Source organism: Pecten maximus, chromosome 18 (genome assembly GCF_902652985.1).
Source record: "Pecten maximus chromosome 18, xPecMax1.1, whole genome shotgun sequence".
Lineage (NCBI taxonomy): Eukaryota > Metazoa > Mollusca > Bivalvia > Pectinida > Pectinidae > Pecten > Pecten maximus.
The window spans coordinates 22,653,117-22,677,048 of record NC_047032.1 but is presented as its reverse complement, the minus strand read 5'-3'; the positions used below and the strand labels follow the sequence as shown (position 1 = coordinate 22,677,048).

At 38.9% G+C, this 23,932-nt stretch overlaps 1 protein-coding gene across 1 annotated transcript in view; it reads right to left on the bottom strand.

Annotated features, from left to right (window-relative positions):
- Positions 1-23,932, bottom strand: part of LOC117316118 (TPR and ankyrin repeat-containing protein 1-like) — a 121,780-nt gene that overhangs the window by 72,807 nt on the left and 25,041 nt on the right. Inside the window, exons 9-15 of the mRNA XM_033870617.1 lie at positions 23,101-23,257; positions 22,072-22,230; positions 21,624-21,869; positions 20,983-21,255; positions 15,697-15,854; positions 10,528-10,674; positions 321-489 (exon numbers count right to left, since the gene is read on the bottom strand). Of these exons, the coding sequence (XP_033726508.1) occupies positions 321-489; positions 10,528-10,674; positions 15,697-15,854; positions 20,983-21,255; positions 21,624-21,869; positions 22,072-22,230; positions 23,101-23,257 (1,309 nt within the window). The remainder of the gene's footprint in view (positions 1-320; positions 490-10,527; positions 10,675-15,696; positions 15,855-20,982; positions 21,256-21,623; positions 21,870-22,071; positions 22,231-23,100; positions 23,258-23,932) is intronic.

Genomic DNA, 23,932 nt, shown 5'->3' with positions numbered 1-23,932 from the left:
GGAGTGTTACTACACCATAATTTGCTGTTTGTGACAAATTCTGAATGTGAGCACTGAAAATGTGAAATATATCATCAGATATTATTCTTTATACATGAACATGTATACGACAACTTTATACACACAACATTTATCCACAAATAAGTTACATAATTTATCATCATTTTCCGTTTTTCATTTTGCAAAATCATTAAGGATAACATCAAAATTATATCATCTGATAATTGGAGAAAAAATTTGCAAATAACATCAACATTTTTTTGGTAAAACAATTCCTCTATGTAAATGTTAAAATAAATAGACCTAGGCTTTAAACCTACATTTGAATTTATCCAGTTTGGCATACTGAATGGCCAGCTCTACCAGGACTTCTCTTCGTACAGATTCCGATTCCTGGGCAGTCAGCGAAGAGAAGGCATTGACAAGAGCCTTCACAGCTTGTTGCTTGCTTCCCAGTGCTCCCATAGCCTTGCCTACCCTTAGATGGGCCTGAAGGACAAATGCAAACAGAAAGCTATGACAACAAGAGATCCCAGAGGGATCTTGGCGCCCACCATTGAATGATCTTCATAGGTTCCATGTCAGATTGATCTTTTCTCTACTTTTCCCTTCATTTTACTAATCTGTGCAAATTGAGACATCCCTCCAGTACTTTTCAAACAAGGGAATCCTAGCTATATAAGAAATTTGAGATTTAACGATAATGGCTGTTTGTTTGCCAGGTTGTTTTCAGGACAGACTGGTCCAAAAATGCAATACAAGGGACCAAGGGGAACTTACTTATGGAATTTGAAATTTGAGAAAGATTCATTCGGTACTTTGAGAAACAGAGATAACTCTGTCAGCCATATTGTTTTCCAATTGATCTCAAAATGCAATTAGCATAACGAGGCACCAAGGGGAACCTCCATATGAAATTTGAGAAAGACCTCCATATGAAATTTCAAAAAGATCCATTCAGTACTTTCTCAGAAATAGCGATAACAAACGTCAATAGTCAAAATCCAAGATGGTTGCCTGTCGGCCATGTTATTTTCAGATCGGTCTCAAAATGCAATATGCATAACTAGGCACCAAGGGAAACTTACATATGAAATTTGAGAAAAATCCCTTAAACACTTTCTCAGAAATAGTGATAACAAACTTCAATTGTCAAAATCCAAGATGGCTGCCTGTCGGCCAGGTTGTTTTCAGATTGGTCATAAATCGCAATATGCATAACTAGGCACCAAGGGAAACTTACATATGAAATTTGAGAAAGATCCCTTAAATACTTTCTCAGAAATAGTGATAACAAACTTCAATTGCCAATAAACCAAGATGGATGCCTGTCGGCCATGTTGTTTTCAGATTGGTCTAAAAACGCAATATGCATAACTAGGCACCAAGGGAAACCTACATATGAAATTTCAGAAAGATCCATTCAGTACATTCTCAGAAATAGCGATAACCAACTTCAATTGTCAAAATCCAAGATGGCTGCCTGTCGGCCATGTTGTTTTCTGATTGGTCTCAAAACGCAATATGCATAACTAGGCACCAAGGGAAACCTACATATGAAATTTCAGAAAGATCCATTCAGCACTTTCTCAGAAATAGTGATAACAAACTTCAATTGTCAAAATCCAAGATGGCTGCCTGTCGGCCATGTTGTTTTTGGATTGGTCTCAAAACGCAATATGCATAACTAGGCACCAAGTTAAACCTACAAATGAAATTTCAGAAAGATCCATTCAGCACTTTCTCAGAAATAGTGATAACAAACTTCAATTGTCAAAATCCAAGATGGCTGCCTGTCGGCCATATTGTTTTCCGATTGGTCTCAAATCGCAATATGCATAACAAGGCACCAAGGGGAACCTACATATGAAATTTGAGAAAAGATCCCTTCAGTACTTTCTCAACAAGAGATCCCAGAGGGATCTTGGCGCCCACCATTGAATGATCTTTATAGGTTCCATGTCAGATTGATCTTTTCTCTACTTTTCCCTTCCTCTAAGTCTTACTAATCTGTGTAAATTCAGAAACAGCCCTCTAGTACTTTTCAAACAAGGGGAACCTATATATAAAATTTACGATACAGGAATAATGGCTGTCTGTTGTTTTCGGATTGGTCCCAAAATGCAACACCAGGGACCATGGGGAACCTACATATGAAATTTGAGAAAGATCCCTTCAGTACTTTCTCAGAAATAGCGATAACAAACTTCAATTGTCAAAAACCAAGATGGCTGCCTGTCGGCCATGTTGTTTTCCGATTGGTCTCAAAATGCAATATGCATAACTAGGCACCAAGGGGAATCTACATATGAAATTTGAGAAAGATCCCTTCAGTACTTTCTCAGAAATAGCGATAACAAACTTCAATTGTCAAAATCCAAGATGACTGCCTGTCGGCCATGTTGTTTTCCGATTGGTCTCAAAATGCAATATGCATAACTAGGCACCAAGGGGAATCTACATATGAAATTTGAGAAAGATCCCTTCAGTACTTTCTCAGAAATAGCGATAACAAACTTCAATTGTCAAAATCCAAGATGACTGCCTGTCGGCCATGTTGTTTTCCGATTGGTCTCAAAATGCAATATGCATAACTAGGCACCAAGGGGAGCCTACATATGAAATTTGAGAAAGATCCCTTCAGTACTGTCTCAGAAATAGCGATAACAAACTTCAATTGTCAAAATCCAAGATGGCTGCCTGTCGGCCATGTTGTTTTCCGATTGGTCTCAAAATGCAATATGCATAACTAGGCACCAAGGGGAACCCACATATGAAATTTGAGAAAGATCCCTTCAGTACTTTCTGATTATTAGCGATAACAAGAATTGTTTACGGACGGACGGCAGAGGGACGGACGGACGACGGACCACGGCGATTTGAATAGCCCACCATCAGCTAAAAATAGAGATAACCAACTTCAATTGTCAAAATTCAAGATGGCTGCCTGCCGGCCATGTTGATATCCGATTGGTCTCAAAAAGCAATATGCATAACTAGGCACCAAGGAGAACCTTCATATAAAATTTGAGAAAGATCCCTTCAGCACTTTCTCAGAAATAGCGATAACAAACTTCAATTGTCAAAATCCAAGATGGCTGCCTGTCGGCCATGTTGTTTTCCGATTGGCCTCAAAACGCAATATGCATAAGTAAGCACCAAGGGGAACCTACATATGAAATTTGAGAAAGATCCCTTCAGTACTTTCTGAGAAATAGCGATAACAAGAATTGTTTACGGACGGAGGGACGGCCGGACGGACAGACGGACGGACGGACCACGGACCACGGACGCAGGGCGATTTGAATAGCCCACCATCTGATGATGGTGGGCTAAAAATAGATAAACAAACATAAAGAAAATGTTATATCCCTCCCTGACTTTGTTGCAAGTGGATATATACTAGTGGAAACTAGAGTTGTATCCCAAGGGATAACTAATACCCCACATGGGCGTCTATAGTTGAGTTGGCTATTGGTAAGTGTAATCATATCTAATCCAGTCAGTTATTACATTTTATGAATGACAATATTAAGATACCAATCAATCCAAAACCAGCTCCAATTGATAAATATACATGATATACACCATCCAATACTGCAATTGTACACCGGTTCGGTAACAAATATTTAACACTCCTGATAACATTGTAAATTGACTTGTGTTTACTTTACTTGGGCATAACAGATATGACAGCCTAATACACATGCATAAAATCGTAATAACAAATGCATGAATGACACGCTTTACTATGCTGCCATAATACATGTATTAGCAAAAGGAATGGCAAACCTCATAAAATGGACAAGCCTCAACTAATCAGAAGTCGGCGGCCATTTTGAACAAGAGGCCCAGAGGGCCTGTATCGCTCACCTGGATTTCATGAGATATGAAACAAGAATGATGATTAAGTATATTTGTCACTGGTATTGCTATGTCAATATATCATAGGCATTTTATATGGGTACGTGAGGATTTTATGTCAAAAAATGCATTAATCCATGAAATACAAGAGATCCCAGAGGGATCTTGGCGCCCACCATTGAATGATCTTTATAGGTTCCATGTCAGATTGATCTTTTCTCTACTTTTCCCTTCCTCTAAGTCTTACTAATCTGTGTAAATTCAGAAACAGCCCTCTAGTACTTTTCAAACAAGGGGAACCTATATATAAAATTTAAGATTTTGCGATAATGGCTGTCTGTTGTTTTCGGATTGGTCCCAAAATGCAACACCAGGGACCAAGGGGAACCTACATATGAAATTTGAGAAAGATCCCTTCAGTACCTTCTGTAAAATAGCGATAACAAACTTCAATTGGACCTAAATACGAAAATTTGAGAAAGATCCCTTCAGTACTTTCTGAGAAATAGCGATAACAAACTTCAATTGTCAAAATCTAAGATGGCTGCCTGTCGGCCATGTTGTTTTCTGATAGGTCTCAAAATGTAATATGCATAACTAGGCACCAAGGGGAACCTATATATGAAATTTGAGAAAGATCCCTTCAGTACTTTCTCAGAAATAGCGATAACAAACTTCAATTGTCAAAATCCAAGATGGCTGCCTGTCGGCCATGTTGTTTTCCGATAGGTCTCAAAATGCAATATGCATAACTAGGCACCAAGGGAAACCTACATATGAAATTTGAGAAAGATCCCTTCAGCACTTTCTCAGAAATAGCGATAACAAACTTCAATTGTCAAAATCCAAGATGGCTGCCTGTCGGCCATGTTTGTTTTCCGATCGGTCTCAATATGCAATATGCATAACTATGCAATATGCATAACTAGGCACCAAGGGAAATTTACATATGAAATTTGAGAAAGATCCCTTCAGTACTTTCTCAGAAATAGCGATATTAAACTTCAATTGTCAAAATCCAAGATGGCTGCCTGTCGGCCATGTTGATTTCCGATAGGTCTCAAAATGCAATATGCATAACTAGGCACCAAGGGAAAAATACATATGAAATTTGAGAAAGATCCCTTCATAACTTTCTCAGAAATAGCGAAAACAAACTTCAATTGTCAAAATCCAAGATGGCTGCCTGTCGGCCATGTTGTTTTCCGATTGGTCTCAAAATGTAATATGCATAGCTAGGCACCAAGGGGAGCCTACATATGAAATTTGAGAAAGATCCCTTCAGTACTTTCTCAGAAATAGCGATAACAAACTTCAATTATCAAAATCCAAGATGGATGCCTATCGGCCATGTTGTTTTCCGATTGGTCTCAAAATGCAATATGCATAACTAGACACCAAGGGGAGCCTACATATGAAATTTGAGAAAGATCCCTTCAGTACTTTCTCAGAAATAGCGATAACAAACTTGAATTGTCAAAATCCAAGATGGCTGCCTGTCGGCCATGTTGTTTGCCGATTGGTCTCAAAATGCAATATGCATAACTAGGCACCAAGGGGAGCCTACATATGAAATTTGAGAAAGATCTCTTCAGCACTTTCTCAGAAATAGCAATAACAAACTTCAATTGTCAAAATCCAAGATGGCTGCCTGTCGGCCATGTTGTTTTCCGATTGGTCTCAAAATGCAATATGCATAACTAGGCACCAAGGGGAGCCTACATATGAAATTTGAGAAAGATCCCTTCAGCACTTTCTCAGAAATAGCGATAACAAACTTCAATTGTCAAAATCCAAGATGGCTGCCTGTCGGCCATGTTGTTTTCCGATTGGTCTCAAAATGTAATATGCATAGCTAGGCACCAAGGGGAGCCTACATATGAAATTTGAGAAAGATCCCTTCAGTACTTTCTCAGAAATAGCGATAACAAACTTCAATTGTCAAAATCCAAGATGGCTGCCTGTCGGCCATGTTGTTTTCCGATTGGTCTCAAAATGCAATATGCATAACTAGGCACCAAGGGGAACCCACATATGAAATTTGAGAAAGATCCCTTCAGTACTTTCTGAGGATTAGCGATAACAAGAATTGTTTACGGACGGACGGAGGGACGGACGGACGGAGGGACGGACGGACGGACGGACGGACGACGGACCACGGACGCAGGGCGATTTGAATAGCCCACCATCTGATGATGGTGGGCTAAAAATTAACTTTTGGCACAACCCCATAGGGATGCTACCACACAAATGTGAGTGATATCCATTGCTTAGTTTCAGAAAAGAAGTTGTTTAAACCAATTGACCCCTTTTGACCCCGCCCTCTGCACCCCGGGGGGAGTGGGGGTCAGTTCCTTCCTTTGAATTTTGAATCCCTACCCAAAAGGATGCTACCAGGCAAATATGAGCGATATCCCTTGCTTAGTTTCAGAGAAGTTGTTCATATCAATTCAGCCAAATTGACCCCTCTTGGCCCCGCCCCTCAGGCCCCCGGGGGGTCAGCCTCACCATTTGTACAATTTTGAATGCCCACCCAATAGTGATGCTACCAGGCAAATATGAGCAATATCCATTGCTTGGTTTCAGAGAAGAAGTCGCTAATATCAATATAGCCCAATTGACCACATTTGGCCCCGCCCCTCAGGCCCCTGGAGGGTCAGCCCCGTCATTTGTACAATTTTTAATCCCCACCCCATAGTGATGCTACCAGGCAAATATAAGCGATATCCATCGCTCAGTTTCAGAGCAGAAGTTGTATATCAATTCTGTAAAACTGCCCCTTTTGGCCCCGCCCCTCAGACCCCAGGGGGTCAGCCCCGTCATTTGTACAATTTCAAATTCCTACCCCAAGGTGATGCTACCAGTAAAATATGAGAGATATCCATTGTTTGGTTCCAGAGAAGAAGTCAATTATATGAATATAGCCCGATTGACCACATTTGGCCCCGCCCCTCAGGCCCCTGGGGGGTCAGCCCCATCATTTGTACAATTTTGAATCCCAACCCCATGGTGATGCTACCAGGCAAATATGAGTGACAGGCATTGCTCAGTTTCAGAGAAGAAGTCGTTTATATCAATATAGCCAAATTGACCACATTCGGCCCCACCCCTCAGGCCCCTGGGGGGTCAGCCCCATCATTTGTACAATTTTGAATCCCCACCCCATAATGATGCTACCAGGCAAATATGAGCGATAGCCATTGCTCAGTTTCAGAGAAGAAGTCGTTTATATCAATATAGCCAGATTGACCACATTTGGCCCCGCCCCTCAGGCCCCTGGGGGGTCAGCCCCATCATTTGTACAATTTTGAATCCCCACCCCATAGTGATGCTACCAGGCAAATATGAGTGATAGCCATTGCTTGGTTTCAGAGAAGAAGTCGTTTATATCAATAGCGCAAAAATGACCCCTTTTGGCCCCGCCCCAGAGGCCCCCAGGGGGTCAGCCCCATCATTTGTACAATTCTGAGTCCCCTACCCATAGGGATGCTTCTGACCAAATTTGGTCAAATTCTGATGTGTGGTTATGAAGAAGAAGTCAATTGTTGACGGACGGACGGACGACGGACGACAGACGGACGGACGGACGACGGACGAAGGACGACGGACGCAACAGTATGGTATAAGCTCACCTTGGTCCTTCGGACCAGGTGAGCTAAAAATGCATTAATTTATTGTAAAAAAAAACAAGAGATCCCAGAGGGATCTTGGCGCCCACCATTGAATGATCTTCATAGGTTCCATGTCAGATTGATCTTTTCTCTACTTTTCCCTTCATTTTACTAATCTGTATAAATTGAGAAATATCCCTCCAGTACTTTTTAAACAAGGGAAATTAAACTTATATATGAAATTTGAGATTAAGCGATAATGGTTGTCTGTCGACAATGTTTTCAGATTGGTCCAAAAAATGCAATACGACGGACCAAGGAGAACCTACATATGAAAATTGAAAAAGATCCCTTCAGTACTTTTTCAGAAATAGCGATAACAAACTTCTATGGTCAAAATCCAAGATGGCTGCCTGTCGGCCATGTTGTTTTCTGATAGGTCCAAAAATGCAATATGCATAACTAGGCACCAAGGAGAACCTACATATGAAATTTGAGAAGGATCCCTTCAGTACTTTCTCAGAAATAGCGATAACAAACTTCAAAGGTCAAAATCCAAGATGGCTGCCTGTCGGCCATGTTGTTTTCCGATCGGTCCCAAAATATAACATGCATAACAAGGCACCAAGGGGAATCTACGTATGAAATTTGAGAAAGATCCCTTCAGTACTTGCTCAAAAATAGCGATAACAAACTTCAATTGTCAAAATCCAAGATGGCTGCCTAACGGCCATCTTGTTTTCCGATCGGTCCCAAAATGCAATGTGCATAACTAGGCACCAAGGGGAACCCACATATGAAATTTGAGAAAGATCACTTCAGTACTTTCTCAGAAATAGCGATAACAAACTTCTATGGTCAAAATCCAAGATGGCTGCCTGTCGGCCATTTTGTTTTCTGATCGGTCCCAAAATGCAATATGCGTAACTAGGCACCAAGGGGAACCTACATATGAAATTTGAGAAAGATCCCTTCAGTACTTTCTCAGAAATAGCGATAACAAACTTCAATGGTCAAAATCCAAGATGGCTGCCTGTCGGCCATGTTGTTTTCCGATCGGTCCCAAAATGCAATGTGCATAACTAGGCACCAAAGGGAACCCACATATGAAATTTGAGAAAGATCCCTTCAGTACTTTCTCAGAAATAGCGATAACAAACTTCTATGGTCAAAATCCAAGATGGCTGCCTGTCGGCCATTTTGTTTTCTGATCGGTCCCAAAATGCAATATGCGTAACTAGGCACCAAGGGGAACCTACATATGAAATTTGTGAAAGATCCCTTCAGTACTTTCTCAGAAATAGCGATAACAAACTTCAATTGTCAAAATCCAAGATGGCTGCCAAACGGCCATCTTGTTTTCCGATCGGTCCCAAAATGCAATGTGCATAACTAGGCACCAAGGGGAACCCACATATGAAATTTGAGAAAGATCCCTTCAGTACTTTCTCAGAAATAGCGATAACAAACTTCTATGGTCAAAATCCAAGATGGCTGCCTGTCGGCCATTTTGTTTTCTGATCGGTCCCAAAATGCAATATGCGTAACTAGGCACCAAGGGGAACCCACATATGAAATTTGAGAAAGATCCCTTCAGTACTTTCTCCGAAATAGCGATAACAAGAATTGTTTACGGACGGACGGAGGGACGGACGGACGGAGGGACGGACGGACGGACGGACGGACGACGGACCACGGACGCAGGGCGATTTGAATAGCCCACCATCATCAGATGGTGGGCTAAAAAGGTGGGATGCACAACTACATGCTGTATTGATTATTCATGCCAAGTTTTGTTGAAATCATTTAGTAGGAGATGTCCTAAAATAAAACAGACAAGATTATGGGACGACAGACGGACAGACAGACAGACAGACGGACAGGCCGATTCCAGTATATTGCTCCTAACTTTGTTACAGGGGGTATAAAAAGTTCCTGTGCATCGGGGAAATGTTTATAAAATCAACAATTCCTAATATATTAGGTAGATATTGTGCAGGTTACTTTATTCATTTCATTAGAACAAAATCACTATGGAATTGGAAATTGATTTGAATAACAATTCATTTCACCGGGGTTCAAATCAATATGGGGCCAAAACCAAGTTCACAATGTCAATATCGAGTGTGTCCACCATTTGCGTCAATGCAAGCTCGGCAACAATGTCTCATGGAGCGAACTAACGTGCCGAAGGAGTGTTGGGGAATATTGTTCCATATTCTGCTCAAGTCTTGGAAGAGTTGATTTAACATCAATGGCTGATTAGGCAGATCTATCTTGTCCTACAATGGCTCGATTGGTGCCAAATCTATCTGGCAAAGTAACCAGCCATGCTGTCTTGCCGTAATGTCACTTGGCGTTGTTGGGCACGAATGCAGAGCACATGTTGTGCAATGATATACATCTCTGTATTGAATTCCAGTCAAATTAACTTGGACTAACACAAGAGGGGTTCTACCATGGGCAGTGATCCCTCCCCAAACCATGACACTGCAACCGTTGACACCGTTGACGTGACGTCACACGAGGAGAGCCATATTGCGGATAATGTCTTACAAATGACTGTATGGTTTTCCTCTGCATATCGAAATGCTTTGTAGTGCCATATTTGGTCATTTCTGCCTCTGCAAGCATGCCGATTATCTGCAAACACTCACTTTCCTCAACTGTGGTATTACCAGAAATTGCGATTTCTTCAAACTAGGGTGTTTTTTGAAAGATTCCGACACAAAAAAAAGAAGATATGTATTCACTTACACATTTACTGCCTACCAATAACATCTAAATCATATTGCCTAATCTCAAAACGTACATGCGGCAGGTGACCTCACCACGTGATAGCATGTGGTGTGACACGATGACTATGTCTATGAAATTTTATTGAGAAACGTTTGGTAGTTTCTGAGAAAAGCAAAATTTGAGTGATGCATGGCTTCTTTTTACTGTTAGTATATATGAACCTGTCATGTGACCAATGAATGGCAGTCATACTTTGTAGATCTTAACCAGTCATGTGACCAATGGCAATCCTATAGTATGTATATCAACCAACCTTGTACCAATGTCCATCATAGGACACTCCATCCATGGCATCTTCAAGTGATTTCTGGAACTGACCAAGTCGAAGATGACATTCAGCTCTGTTCCCGTACAACTTGCACAGGTCACAGTTTTCTGTCTGTGGTGTGGCTTTGATTGCCTAAAAACATGTTTGAAGGAAATTGGATGAAAACATTGAAATTATAGTTAATATTTCATCTACTTTGACAAAAAGTGTAATGATGATGTTTTGTTTGTAACCTATCAATTAGGGATCAAAAGACATGTTCATAACACAATTAATAATTTCTTACCAATTAGTCTGACAATACATATTTTTTTCTAGATTTAACAAGAATACAGTTGGACAAAGAACATATATATACACATCCTATGCTGAAGATGCATACAAATGTGGTCATTCTTGGAAAAGATATGGAAAACCGCAGACTGAACAAAAAAATGTGTTACAAATCGCTATACACCTAACTTTATCAACACACTGTGGGACTGAGTCAATGTGTCAGATAAGACAGTGTGTTGGTCAAGTCAATGTCTGCAATGGCGTATAACTGATGAAAACAAAGCAATATGTTCCACAAACAAAATTAACTATAAGCAAAATTGTTTGTCAAAGAGCTTACTCACTGTATGAGTACAGCTTGTTGGAGTTATCACCCCGATCCACACTCTCTGATCGCGAAACCATATTAAATGTACACTTTTACAGCGAAATGTGCAATTTCTTTATCCATATTTGGAATCCCCCCGGCCCCCTTACCCAAAAGTCTAGATTTAGAGAAATTTGAACATCAAAAGGCATAACGGTAGTAATTTAATTCTTGTTACAAAGCAAATAGTGGTGGAAAGATCACCAATGTCAGTTCTCATGACAACAGAAATCTGATTTTCTTATTGTGTTGTATCCATTGTGTTGGCTCTATATATACCTACTAGAAACTGTAGAAACAAGAGGCCCATAGGCCTTAACGTTCATCTGACAAACACTTACAGCAGGGACACATCCCTCAATCCAGCATCATTACCATAAATTATCTATTATATGCAGCCAGTTATGATTCAGATCAAATTTGGTTTTTATCCATTTTGGCTTAAAGGGAGAGCAGCATCTTAAAGCAAAATTTTAGCCAAGTTCCCATTTTTGGGGCATGCCCCTCTGTCCCTATGGGTCGGACAAGCCTCATTTATATCAATTAGGATTGCCCTTCCCCAATGATGTTTCATACTAAATATGGTTGTAATCAATTAAGGCATTAAGGAGGAATTAGCATTTTTTAGAAGTGTTTAACCTAAGCGCTCCTTTTGCCCCATCTTTTTTTGGTTGTAATCCACCAAAAGGTTAGGGAGGATTAGGATTTAACAGCAAATATTCACCACAGTTCCCCTTTTGGGGCCCCGCCCCTCTGGCCTTAGGGGGTCACACCAGCCTCATTTATATAAAATATGATTGTCCTCCTCCAATGATGTCACACATAATTTGGTAATAATTCACTATGGGGATTAGGAGGAGTAGTATTTTAAAGCAAAATTTCATCAAAGTTCCCCTTTTGGGGCCCCGCCTCTCAGGCCCTAGGGGCCACACTAGCCTCATTTATATAAAATATGATCGCCCTCGCCGAATGAATCCACCAAAGGGTTAAGGAGGAGTAGGATTTTATAGCAAAATTTCATCAAAGTTCTTCTTTTGAGGCCCCGCCCCTCTGGCCCCTCTGGCCCCAGGAGCCACACCAGCCTCATTTATATAAAATATGACCACCCTCCCCCAATAATGTTTCACACAATATCTGGTTGAAATCCACCAAAGGGTTAAGGAAGAGTAGGATTTTATAGCAAATATCCACCAAAGTTCCCCTTTTGGGGGCGCCGTCCCTCAGGCCCTAAGGGTCAGACCAGCCGCATTTATATAAAATATGATTGTCCTCCCCCAATGATGTTTCACACCAAATCTGGTAAAAATCCACTTTGGGGTTTAGGAGGATCAGGATTTTATAGCAAAAATTCACTAAAGTTCCCCTTTTGGGGGCCCCTTCCCTCAGGCCCTAGGGGTCAGACCAGCCTCATTTATATACAAGAGATCCCAGAGGGATCTTGGCGCCCACCATTGAATGATCTTTATAGGTTCTATGTCAGATTGATCTTCTCTCTACTTTTCCCTCCATTTTACTAATCTGTGCAAATTGAGACATCCCTCCAGTACTTTTCAAACAAGGGAATCCTAGCTATATAAGAAATTTGAGATTTAACAATAATGGCTGGTTGTTTGCCAGGTTGTTTTCAGGACAGACTGGTCCAAAAATGCACTACAAGGGACCAAGGGGAACCTACTTACGAAATTTGAGAAAGATCCATTCAGTACTTTGAGAAATAGAGATAACAAACTTCAATTGTCAAAATCCAAGATGGCGGTCTGTCGGCCATATTGTTTTCCAATTGATCTCAAAATGCAATAAGCATAACAAGGCACCAAGGGGAACCTCCATATGGAATTTGAGAAAGATCCCTTCAGTACTTTCTCAGAAATAGCGATAACAAACTTAAATTGTCAAAATCCAAGATGGCTGCCTGTCGGCCATGTTATTTTCAGATTGGTCTCAAAATGCAATATGCATAACTAGGCACCAAGGGAAACCTACATATGAAATTTCAGAAAGATCCCTTAAATACTTTCTCAGGAATTTTGATAACAAACTTCAATTGTCAAAATCCAAAATGGCTGCCTGTCGGCCATCTTGTTTTCAGATTGGTCTCAAAACGCAATATGCATAACTAGGTACCAAGGGAAACCTACATATGAAATTTCAGAAAGATCCATTCAGTACTTTCTCAGAAATAGTGATAACAAACTTCAATTGTCAAAATCCAAGATGGCTGCCTGTCGGCCATGTTGTTTTCTGATTGGTCTTAAAACGCAATATGCATAACTAAGCACCAAGGGAAACCTACATATGAAATTTGAGAAAGATCCCTTCAGTACTTTCTCAGAAATAGTGATAACAAACTTAAATTGTTAAAATCCAAGATGGCTGCCTGTCAGCCATGTTGTTTTCTGATTGGTCTCAAAACGCAATATGCATAACTAGGCACCAAGGGAAACCTACATATGAAATTTGAGAAAGATCCCTTCAGTACTTTCTCAGAAATAGTGATAACAAACTTCAATTGTCAAAATCCAAGATGGCTGCCTGTCGGCCATGTTGTTTTCAGATTGGTCTCAAAACGCAATATGCATAACTAGGCATCAAGGGAAACCTACATATGAAATTTGAGAAAGATCCCTTCAGTACTTTCTGAGATATAGCGATAACAATCTTCAATTGTCAAAATCCAAGATGGCTGCCTGTCGGCCATGTTGTTTTCCGATTGGTTTCAAATCGCAATATGCATAACTAGGCACCAAGGGAAACCTACATATGAAATTTAAGAAAGATCCATTCAGTACTTTCTCAGAAATAGCGATAACAAACTTAAATTGTCAAAATCCAAGATGGCTGCCTGTCGGCCATGTTATTTTCAGATTGGTCTCAAAATGCAATATGCATAACTAGGCACCAAGGGAAACCTACATATGAAATTTCAGAAAGATCCCTTAAATACTTTCTCAGGAATTTTGATAACAAACTTCAATTGTCAAAATCCAAAATGGCTGCCTGTCGGCCATCTTGTTTTCAGATTGGTCTCAAAACGCAATATGCATAACTAGGTACCAAGGGAAACCTACATATGAAATTTCAGAAAGATCCATTCAGTACTTTCTCAGAAATAGTGATAACAAACTTCAATTGTCAAAATCCAAGATGGCTGCCTGTCGGCCATGTTGTTTTCTGATTGGTCTTAAAACGCAATATGCATAACTAAGCACCAAGGGAAACCTACATATGAAATTTGAGAAAGATCCCTTCAGTACTTTCTCAGAAATAGTGATAACAAACTTAAATTGTTAAAATCCAAGATGGCTGCCTGTCAGCCATGTTGTTTTCTGATTGGTCTCAAAACGCAATATGCATAACTAAGCACCAAGGGAAACCTACATATGAAATTTGAGAAAGATCCCTTCAGTACTTTCTCAGAAATAGTGATAACAAACTTCAATTGTCAAAATCCAAGATGGCTGCCTGTCGGCCATGTTGTTTTCAGATTGGTCTCAAAACGCAATATGCATAACTAGGCATCAAGGGAAACCTACATATGAAATTTGAGAAAGATCCCTTCAGTACTTTCTGAGATATAGCGATAACAATCTTCAATTGTCAAAATCCAAGATGGCTGCCTGTCGGCCATGTTGTTTTCCGATTGGTTTCAAATCGCAATATGCATAACTAGGCACCAAGGGAAACCTACATATGAAATTTAAGAAAGATCCATTCAGTACTTTCTCAGAAATAGCGATAACAAACTTCAATTGTCAAAATCCAAGATGGCTGCCTGTCAGCCATGTTGTTATCCGATTGGTCTCAAAACGCAATATGCATAACTAGGCACCAAGGGAAACCTTCATATGAAATTTGAGAAAGATCCCTTCAGTACTTTCTCAGAAATAGCGATAACAATCTTCAATTGTCAAAATCCAAGATGGCTGCCTGTCGGCCATGTTGTTTACCGATTGGTCTCAAAACGCAATATGCATAACTAGACACCAAGGGGAACCTACATATGAAATTTGAGAAAGATCCCTTCAGTACTTTCTGAGAAATAGCGATAACAAGAATTGTTTACGGACGGAGGGACGGACGGAGAGACGGACGGAGGGACGGACGGACGGACGGACCACGGACGCAGGGCGATTTGAATAGCCCACCATCTGATGATGGTGGGCTAAAAATATGACCGCCCTTCCCAAATGATACTTCAAAACCAAATTTGGAAGTATTTCACCGAAGGGTTAAAGAGGAGTAGCGTTTTGAAATAAAAAGTCTTACGCACGACGACGGACAGAACAGGATGGCTATATGTCATCCTGACCCTTTGGGTCAGATGACCTAATAAAATCGAGCAGCTTGGCTCTATATATACCTACCAGAAACTGTAAAAATATAATCAAGCAGCTTGGCACAATATATACCTACCAGAAACTGTAGAAATAAAATCGAGCAGCTTGGCTCTATATATACCTACCTGAAACTGTAGAAATAAAATCGAGCAGCTTGGCTCTATATATACCTACCAATGAGTACAACTCTATAGCGGCTGTATAGTTCCCGTTTGTGTACTCTTTGTTGCCAAGTTCTCGTAGCTGCTTTGGATCACCAAGTTGGATTTCCTGCAGTAGTGGATTTGCTGCTGGAGCTGGTGATTTCTGTTTTGATTTCCCTGATGGCCTATCTGGAAGAGCAAACACCAATATTTCTGTTGGTTTTTTTTAAAGTTCAGTAGCTAACAAGTAAATATGTAATATTACACCCTGATATACTTTTGGGTATACATTAACAATGTATAGCTTGCCTATATAAGGCCAACATATCACCCAACTGATATATAATATTTGAGAACAAATATCAATATTCTAGGCCTTTTGGTTTTTAATAGAAGGAAAAAGGTGATGCTGGATGGACAACAGATTACAGATGCTGATAATTAACACCCAGAGTTAAAACAAAATGTCCTGTTATGAACTATACACAAAAAGATACCCAACTTCCAATTGAGATTTGATATAAGGATGATATTATGTCTTTAACCAGCTAAACACACACTTATCTTTGGAGCATATTACTTAAAGGTAAGGGTTCCGGGTAAATATGTAACAAATTCATTTAAATATGTAAGGAATTCATGTAAATATGTAAGGAATTCATGTAAATATGTAAGGAATTCAATGTAAAATTGTAATGTGTAAATATGTAACAAATTCAAAAATAATGCATCCAAACTTTTTGAACCATTATTAAATATCTTTTTAGCACAAAAAGTGTTTTGGACAAAGACATTTTGTTTTTGAATTTTTAGAAAAAAAAAGTTATTATGGTTCAAAGTTTGAAATTGTTACAGATTTCATATCGATGGAGTTCAGTCAAACTTTTGTATTTTCAATTCATTTTTGTTACAAAATGTTCAGAGTCATTTAGTATTAACGCTTCAATTGATTGTTGCTGAAAAAATATCGCGGAAAACCTAAACATCTTCTAACCACCAAATTTGTTACATATTTACATGAGTTTGTTACATTGCAAGGGTCAAATGGTTTTCTCAGTCTTTTGTTAAGCTTTTTTGAAGCAATTTTTGGCATAAATCGATGCCATTTCAAACAGAAATGTCTCGAAAATTATGCTTTTTGACTTGATTGAAATTTTGGCCCCTAGGGTGCAAAATATAATAGTTTGAATTTCTTTTTTGTACTTTTTGGGTCAGTATCAGACCAAATGTGTAAATTTTCAATACTTTTTTCATACCTTCTCCAATTAACTCAAATTTGCCCCAATAATCCTCATAGTAACCCAGACATATTATATATCATTAAGAAAAGTGGAAAATTCGCAAAAATAAAATGATGTCTTTTATTGTCAAAATGTTCCAAAAGCCCAGAAACATGTTGAATATGACAATTCCAGCATCCATTTGCAAAAAATTATGAAATGTCAAGATACACAGGATTTGACATGATGATATGTTAGAAGATGATAAACTAGTCAAACTTCGATGTTTCGAAGTTCAAGGGACTAACAGAAAAACTTTGAAACAGCGGGACTTCGAATTATTCATGGTTGACAATAGATCGATGCTTTCTTGATAATGACCATAGCTACGTTACATGTCCTCAGTGTCTTCGTGTTGATCGTCGCCTTTCAGGCTCACATCGAAAAGTTTAGTTTATTTACCCCAAACCCATAAAAAAACTTTTCATCAATTATACCTAAACATTTTTTAATTAAACAAACTATGTATCTGTTACAAAACACTTATATCCCATCTAATAGATAAAGCAAAAGTACAATACACACTTACGTTAACGTTTGTCTGCTAAAGACACATGTGTTTACGTGATGTGCATATAAAATACGGAATGCCGATCAGTTGGAGAATGCATGATTGAATGAAAAATGGTTTACATGGATATTTATGTATAAGTTTGAAACGTGACACTTTGAATATGAGTGAAGACATCGCTAATTGTTTTTGTTTAAAATTGATCTGCTTGTTTTACTGTTCTGTAAAATTTACTCACCAACCGCTGATTTCAATGGCGGCGGAGATCATCAAAGACGACTACCGGTATGGTTATACCGGAGTGATTAAATTTCATGGCTTCTAAATACACCATTTATCTATCAATTTAGTCTGATTATTAATTAACCCCATGATCGGGAGTGACAACACACGTTATCGTTATCCCAATTGTCAGTCAGGGCATTTGTGGGAGGGGTGTGAAATCTTGCCGCGGGGGTCACGACAAACACCTGTCCAGTGGTCAGTACAGGTAAATTTTCTGTTCGAATCATGAGCTGTCAATTACCTATGATATCCTAGCTAACGGGCCGTGAAAAAAGTTTGATACACCAAAAACTTGATTTATACAAATTTGAATCATACATAGGTTCGTTAGTAGCGTTATATAGTGAGGAAATTCTGGACCAAGCAAAAAGTTTGATACAGCGAGAAATTCGAATCAACGAAGTTTGAATCATCGAGGTTTTGATGTCTTTAGTTTTTGTAGATAATTGTAGATAATGTCTGGGGCTAACTTTTTCTACAAACAAGTTTTACGGTCAGAGGTCAAATAAACGAGCTGTTGGAGAACAGCATAGCTGGTCTCGCAAATGTTTGTCAATAAATAATTAAAATATATTAATTGGACTGGTTTCGCAAATTGCATTAATAATATTTATATTGTTTACTTGATCAGATTATGCTTTGTGAATTCATGCAATTTTCAAAACCATACGAATATATATATATATAAATTATTTATTGACAAACCTTCGGGAGACAAGCTATGCTGTTGTAGATTAAATGAATATATTAAATACAAATGTAATTGCTTTTGGACATATTTCTTCAATTTTTTGACAAAATATTATCCTGATGAGAGTTTTCTCCCTTGAAAAATGTGGATCGGTATAAATTGTCTATTGTGAGCATTTTCACATTGTTTTATTTTCAGTTTCACCCCAAGAAGGGATAGTGTAACTCCATAGGGACTCTTTTACCAAATATCAGCACCCTAGTACAATTATAAAGTGATGTATTAAAACCTCTTAACACTTGCACCAAAAACTTAACGCAGAAATATTCTAAGTCCAAAAATTTGAAAATTCTGGTTTTTTCCCAAAAAAATCTTTTAGTTTAACTCCGGCAGGGGATAGTTTAACCCAAGAGGGAGTCTATTACCAATTATCAGCACCATAGTACAATTATAAAGTGGTGTATTAATACCTTTCAACACTTGCACCAAAAACTTAACGCAGAAATATTCTAAGTCCAAAAATTTGAAAATTCTGTTTTTTTCCCAAAACATTTTTTTAGTTTAACTCCGGCAGGGGATAGTTTAACCCAAGAGGGAGTCTTTTACCAACTATCAGCACCCTAGTACAATTATAAAGTGATGTATTAATACCTTTCAACACTTGCACCAAAAACTTAACGCAGAAATATTCTAAGTCCAAAAATTTGAAAATTCTGGTTTTTTCCCAAAAAAATCTTTTAGTTTAACTCTGGCAGGGGATAGTCTAACCCCAGAGGGACTCTATTGCCAATTATCAGCACCCTAGTACAATTATGAAGTGGTGTATTAATACCTTTCAACACTTGCACCAAAAACTTAACGCAAAAAAATTTTCTAAGTCCAAAAATTTTCAAAAATCTGTTTTTTTTCCAAAAAATCTTTTAGTTTAACTCCGGCAGGGGATAGTTTGACCCCCACAGGGACCATATTACCATAAATTACTATGCCTTTCAACACTTGCACCAAAAATTTAACAGTTGGAAAACCAACGCCGACGCCGACGCCGACACCGACGCTGACGCCGACGCCGGAGTGACGACATAAGCTCTCACTCTTCTTCGAAGAGACGAGCTAAAAAGTTAACCTTTGATGACAAAGGGCACCAAATTTTCAACTTTTTAATTTTTTTTTTCTGCCTACATCGATGCAGTATGTCATTCCAATTATTTGATGCCATCGGTTTTTGCGATAGCACTTCCATTCAGGATGTATGCCATTCTGAAAATGTCCATGATTGATGCCATTCTGAATTCTTAATCTTTAAACGAAAACTTCTCAACAACCATGAGGCCCATGGACTTGACATTTGGTCTGTAGCATGCTGGGGTGAAGGGCTACCAAATTTGTTTAAATTAATGACCTTGACCTACATTCAATGTCACAGGGGTAAAATATGCAAAAATCTTTAAACAACTGCTTAATAACCATGAGGCTCAGGGGCTGGATATTTGGTCTGTAGCTTGATGGGGTGAAGGTCAAATATAAAAAGGATATATATTCCTTATTTTTTGTGTGTGAACATTTTGAAGGGTCAAACAAGTTTTAAACTTGTTAACAACATATTGGGCTAGGGTTAGACACCTAACCCTAAATCAATTGGAATTTTGTAACAAATTCATTCTAACCATCTCTCTTATCAAAGGTTAGTTGACAATGTTAAAGTGATAATGGTAATTTCAAAATGCAACAAAAAGTGAAAAATATCAAATTTTCTATTTGTATAGGGTGTTTGAACGATTTTCCGAAGATCTTGAACAGAAACTGCTTACATCTCTGTGTATAAACATATTGAAGATATTGGATTTTAACTCTGAGTGTTAATTACCAGATACAATGGCTATGTCAATTAAATGGTTTAATGTTAAAGCAAATCAGAGATAGATTTCAAAGAAGAGTTCATTGAATGAAAGAACCCTGATGGTCAAGACAGAGTAAAACATGACATATAGATGATGTGTTTTAAGTATATTTAAATGAACTGCAATGGATATATGAAATTTTGGTTGCCACAAATGTCTGCCTCTGTCAAGTAGCGTTTTGAGATAAAAAGAAACTTTCAAAATGATGTGCTTGTCTGCCCAGATGGAACATAGCACATGAGGGGTTTTATTGTGGGAGGACACTGGAGTAGTCTGAGAAAACTCATGTGGTCGAGGCAGGTGACCACCATACCTTCATGTCCAATTGGGGAATCAAACCACAGCTGCCTTGGTGACAGGCAGGTATACATTACCTATTACCACCCAATCACCCTAAAATGATTTTGTTTTAATAAGTTTCTGTGAAGTGGTAGAGATGACAGGACTTTTGACGATGAGACTGTCATCTTGAATCTGAAATGTGTCTGAATTTTAGTAAGGACCATTTGCAGACATGCATACACAACTCATTATTGCAAGTTCTGTCTTGATATGGCTGTCTGTTCAAAAGTAACTAACTTATTTTCGACATTTAATTATTCATAATTTCTTTTTTTCAGAATTATTTTGTTTTTATTACACATGCCCTGACCTTTACTGTATTGTTTGAGCAGAAGATCAAACAACGCTTCTTTCTCCCCTTGCTTGACGTAGTCTATCGGCGTGCGGCCATTTCTGTCCTTGACCTTGACTGAGAACTCCTTGTCAAGCAGAAGACGAGTGACCTTTAGAATGTGCTCCATATCCTTGGTCTGTGGGTTCTTTGTAATTATGTGGAAGACGGAGTCACCACGCTTGTCTACCATCTCGCGAATCAACGAGCCGACGGGCATGAGTGGAACATCATCCAATAGCATGGTCTGTCCTGTTATAAGTACAACAAAATCAACCCTCACAAAATATAATTTCTTGCAGGTAAAAAGTTCTCAAGCTCTTCAGGTAATCATTGTTATTCTTCACCTAGATAACTATAAATCCATTTTACAATAATTGGAAATCAAGTTGTTCTAATTCATATAAATCACACTTTTGGCCCAGATCAAAGCATGTGAGGATGTTTAACTGTGGAATGAAACCAGAGTACCCGGAGAAAAACACAAGTTGTCAGGCAGATGACCCCATACCATTTATATCTGATCGCTGAATTAAACCCTGGCTGTCTAGGTGGAAGGTACGTGTATTGCCACGTACTACACCAATATTAAACTATATGATAATAGAGGCCAAACTTACCAGTAATCAGAGAGTACTTGACTGCAGCATGTAAGGGCGTATCGTGTTCCTCCTGTACGAAAGTGAGGAAGTTGGGCAGTCCTCCTCCATTGTCCAACAGAACCTTGAGTAAAATGGTCATCCATTTGGAAGTATACTCGTCACAGTGTGCTTGCACAAAGGGGAAAATCGTGCAAAATGTCATCCCTGTTGTCGGTGCATTCAATGCCACACCAAAACCTTTCGGGCCGTCCTCAAACTTCCAACCTACCATAAAACAAAAACATTTCAAAATATCCATCTTCAAATTTTAAATATTCCTATACACAAATATTTATCGATTAACAAGTGTAACACAGTAGGGTGGAACAATAAGGTTTTGAAAATATCTTTCCATCTTTTTTTCATAATGCACTTCTCATCAGAGCCCAAAGTACCTATATAATTTATTGCATTTCTATTATTCTACCTGCAGACTTGGCATGTGTGAGTGTTCGTTCGCTTCCCATGACAAGATCACGGATGGACTTCCATTCCCCAGCCCGGGACAGTCTGGCTAGCACATAAGTCCAGTCAGTGTCACTGTAGCCTTCCAGCTTCATGGATAATTTGTCATAATACTCCAAGTCTGAAACAACAAGCATGCTGAGTACTACTAAAGCAATACATGTCCCCTAACGGCTCTCGCTAAAAAAAGTAATAGTGACCTTGACCAACTTTCACCAACATACATTGAAGCATTGGTTGTGAAAAGTGCAGAAAACTGAGTGGACGCACTGACAGATGGGCAGACAGGGAGGAAATCTGTAGTCCTCCCAGTTTCACTAGAAGGGCCGGGACTATACTTAGCATTTACTTCATACAGATATATGTTATAAGCATAACCATAATTTAGTGGGACATTTTCAGCCTGAAAATATGCAAAATTTAATCGTAACAGCTAAAATATAACCATGTACATTTATTTGTCTTGCAAAGGTAAAGGATATAGCTTCGAAAATTGTGACGTATGTGACTAAAATATATTTCATCAATCATTTAGTATGTAACTGGCACCTTCTGTAAAGTCATACTGCCACATCATAAATATCACAAGACATGTGTTATAACACTAATATGAGGTCATAAATTAATGACATAGTGATGTCACAATTACTTTTGTGTCCTCTAAAGGCTCATGAAATTAATTACAAAACTTGTTAAATCAACAAGCATATAGGGGGTTATTTCAGCATCAAAATCCAATTGTTTAACTTTAGTGATCGTGAATCAAGTCCAGAAGATTCTATAAGTAAGGTAAATTTTTTTGAGTTTATTTCTAGTGATGCTTGTATTTAGTAGTTCACACTTAAGTGTTTCAAAACCAATCACTAAATTAGCGAAAATTTGCAATTGCTCCTCTCAAAAATAACCCGCTACATGGTATTACATAGAAACTCATGCAAGAACCTCTGTTTTTAGATTGCTGAGTAATGAAGCTGATACAATATTAACATACTTTTGACTGATGATAATGATATGACAGCCTCGGCAAGGAAACTTCGCCTCTGATCCACAGTGACATCCTTACTGACAGCAAAGCCTGCAAGGAAAGCTCCAAAAGACCCTGCGAAATCTCCCAGTACTCGGAGAACTTGACCTTTCCTCCAGTGTCCCTGTAAAATGTAGTTGATCAACTGTAACAATTTCTTCCAATGTACCATGTCCATCTCCCATTGGTCACTAGACACTACTACTATACTAGCTCGGCGGTTCATCTTGAGGCTTAATTTCCTAATGTAATTTTTAATCACTCATTTAACTTCGATTTTTTCTTACCAGACACTTGTTAGCTTGTGTTGTTGGTAAGAAATAATTTGAATTGGACTAACATACTACTTGGTCAACCCCAGGATTTGCAAAAGGAAAACGTTTTAAGCACATTTAAAATATGACCTTGACCATTTGAACAATCTTGACATTTCTTTCTTCCATCAAGATAGGATATAAATATCCATGTAGTACACTATTCCAACCAAATCCTGCCTGCCTCTAGACCAAATGAACGTTACCCTATGCTTAAATCATCCTCAATACTCCAGGGGATTCATTCACTTTCTCTGAGGATGGGTGTCAAGGGGACACTTACAGCCAGGGTCATATCAGGATGGGTGTCAAGGAGACACCTACAGCCAGGGTTATATCAGGACGAGTGTCAGGGGGACACCTACAGTCAGGGTCATATCAGGACGGGTGTCAAGGAGATACCTACGGCCAGGGTCATATCAGGACGGGTGTCAAGGGGACACCTACAGCCAGGGTCACACCAGGACGGGTGTCAAGGGGACACC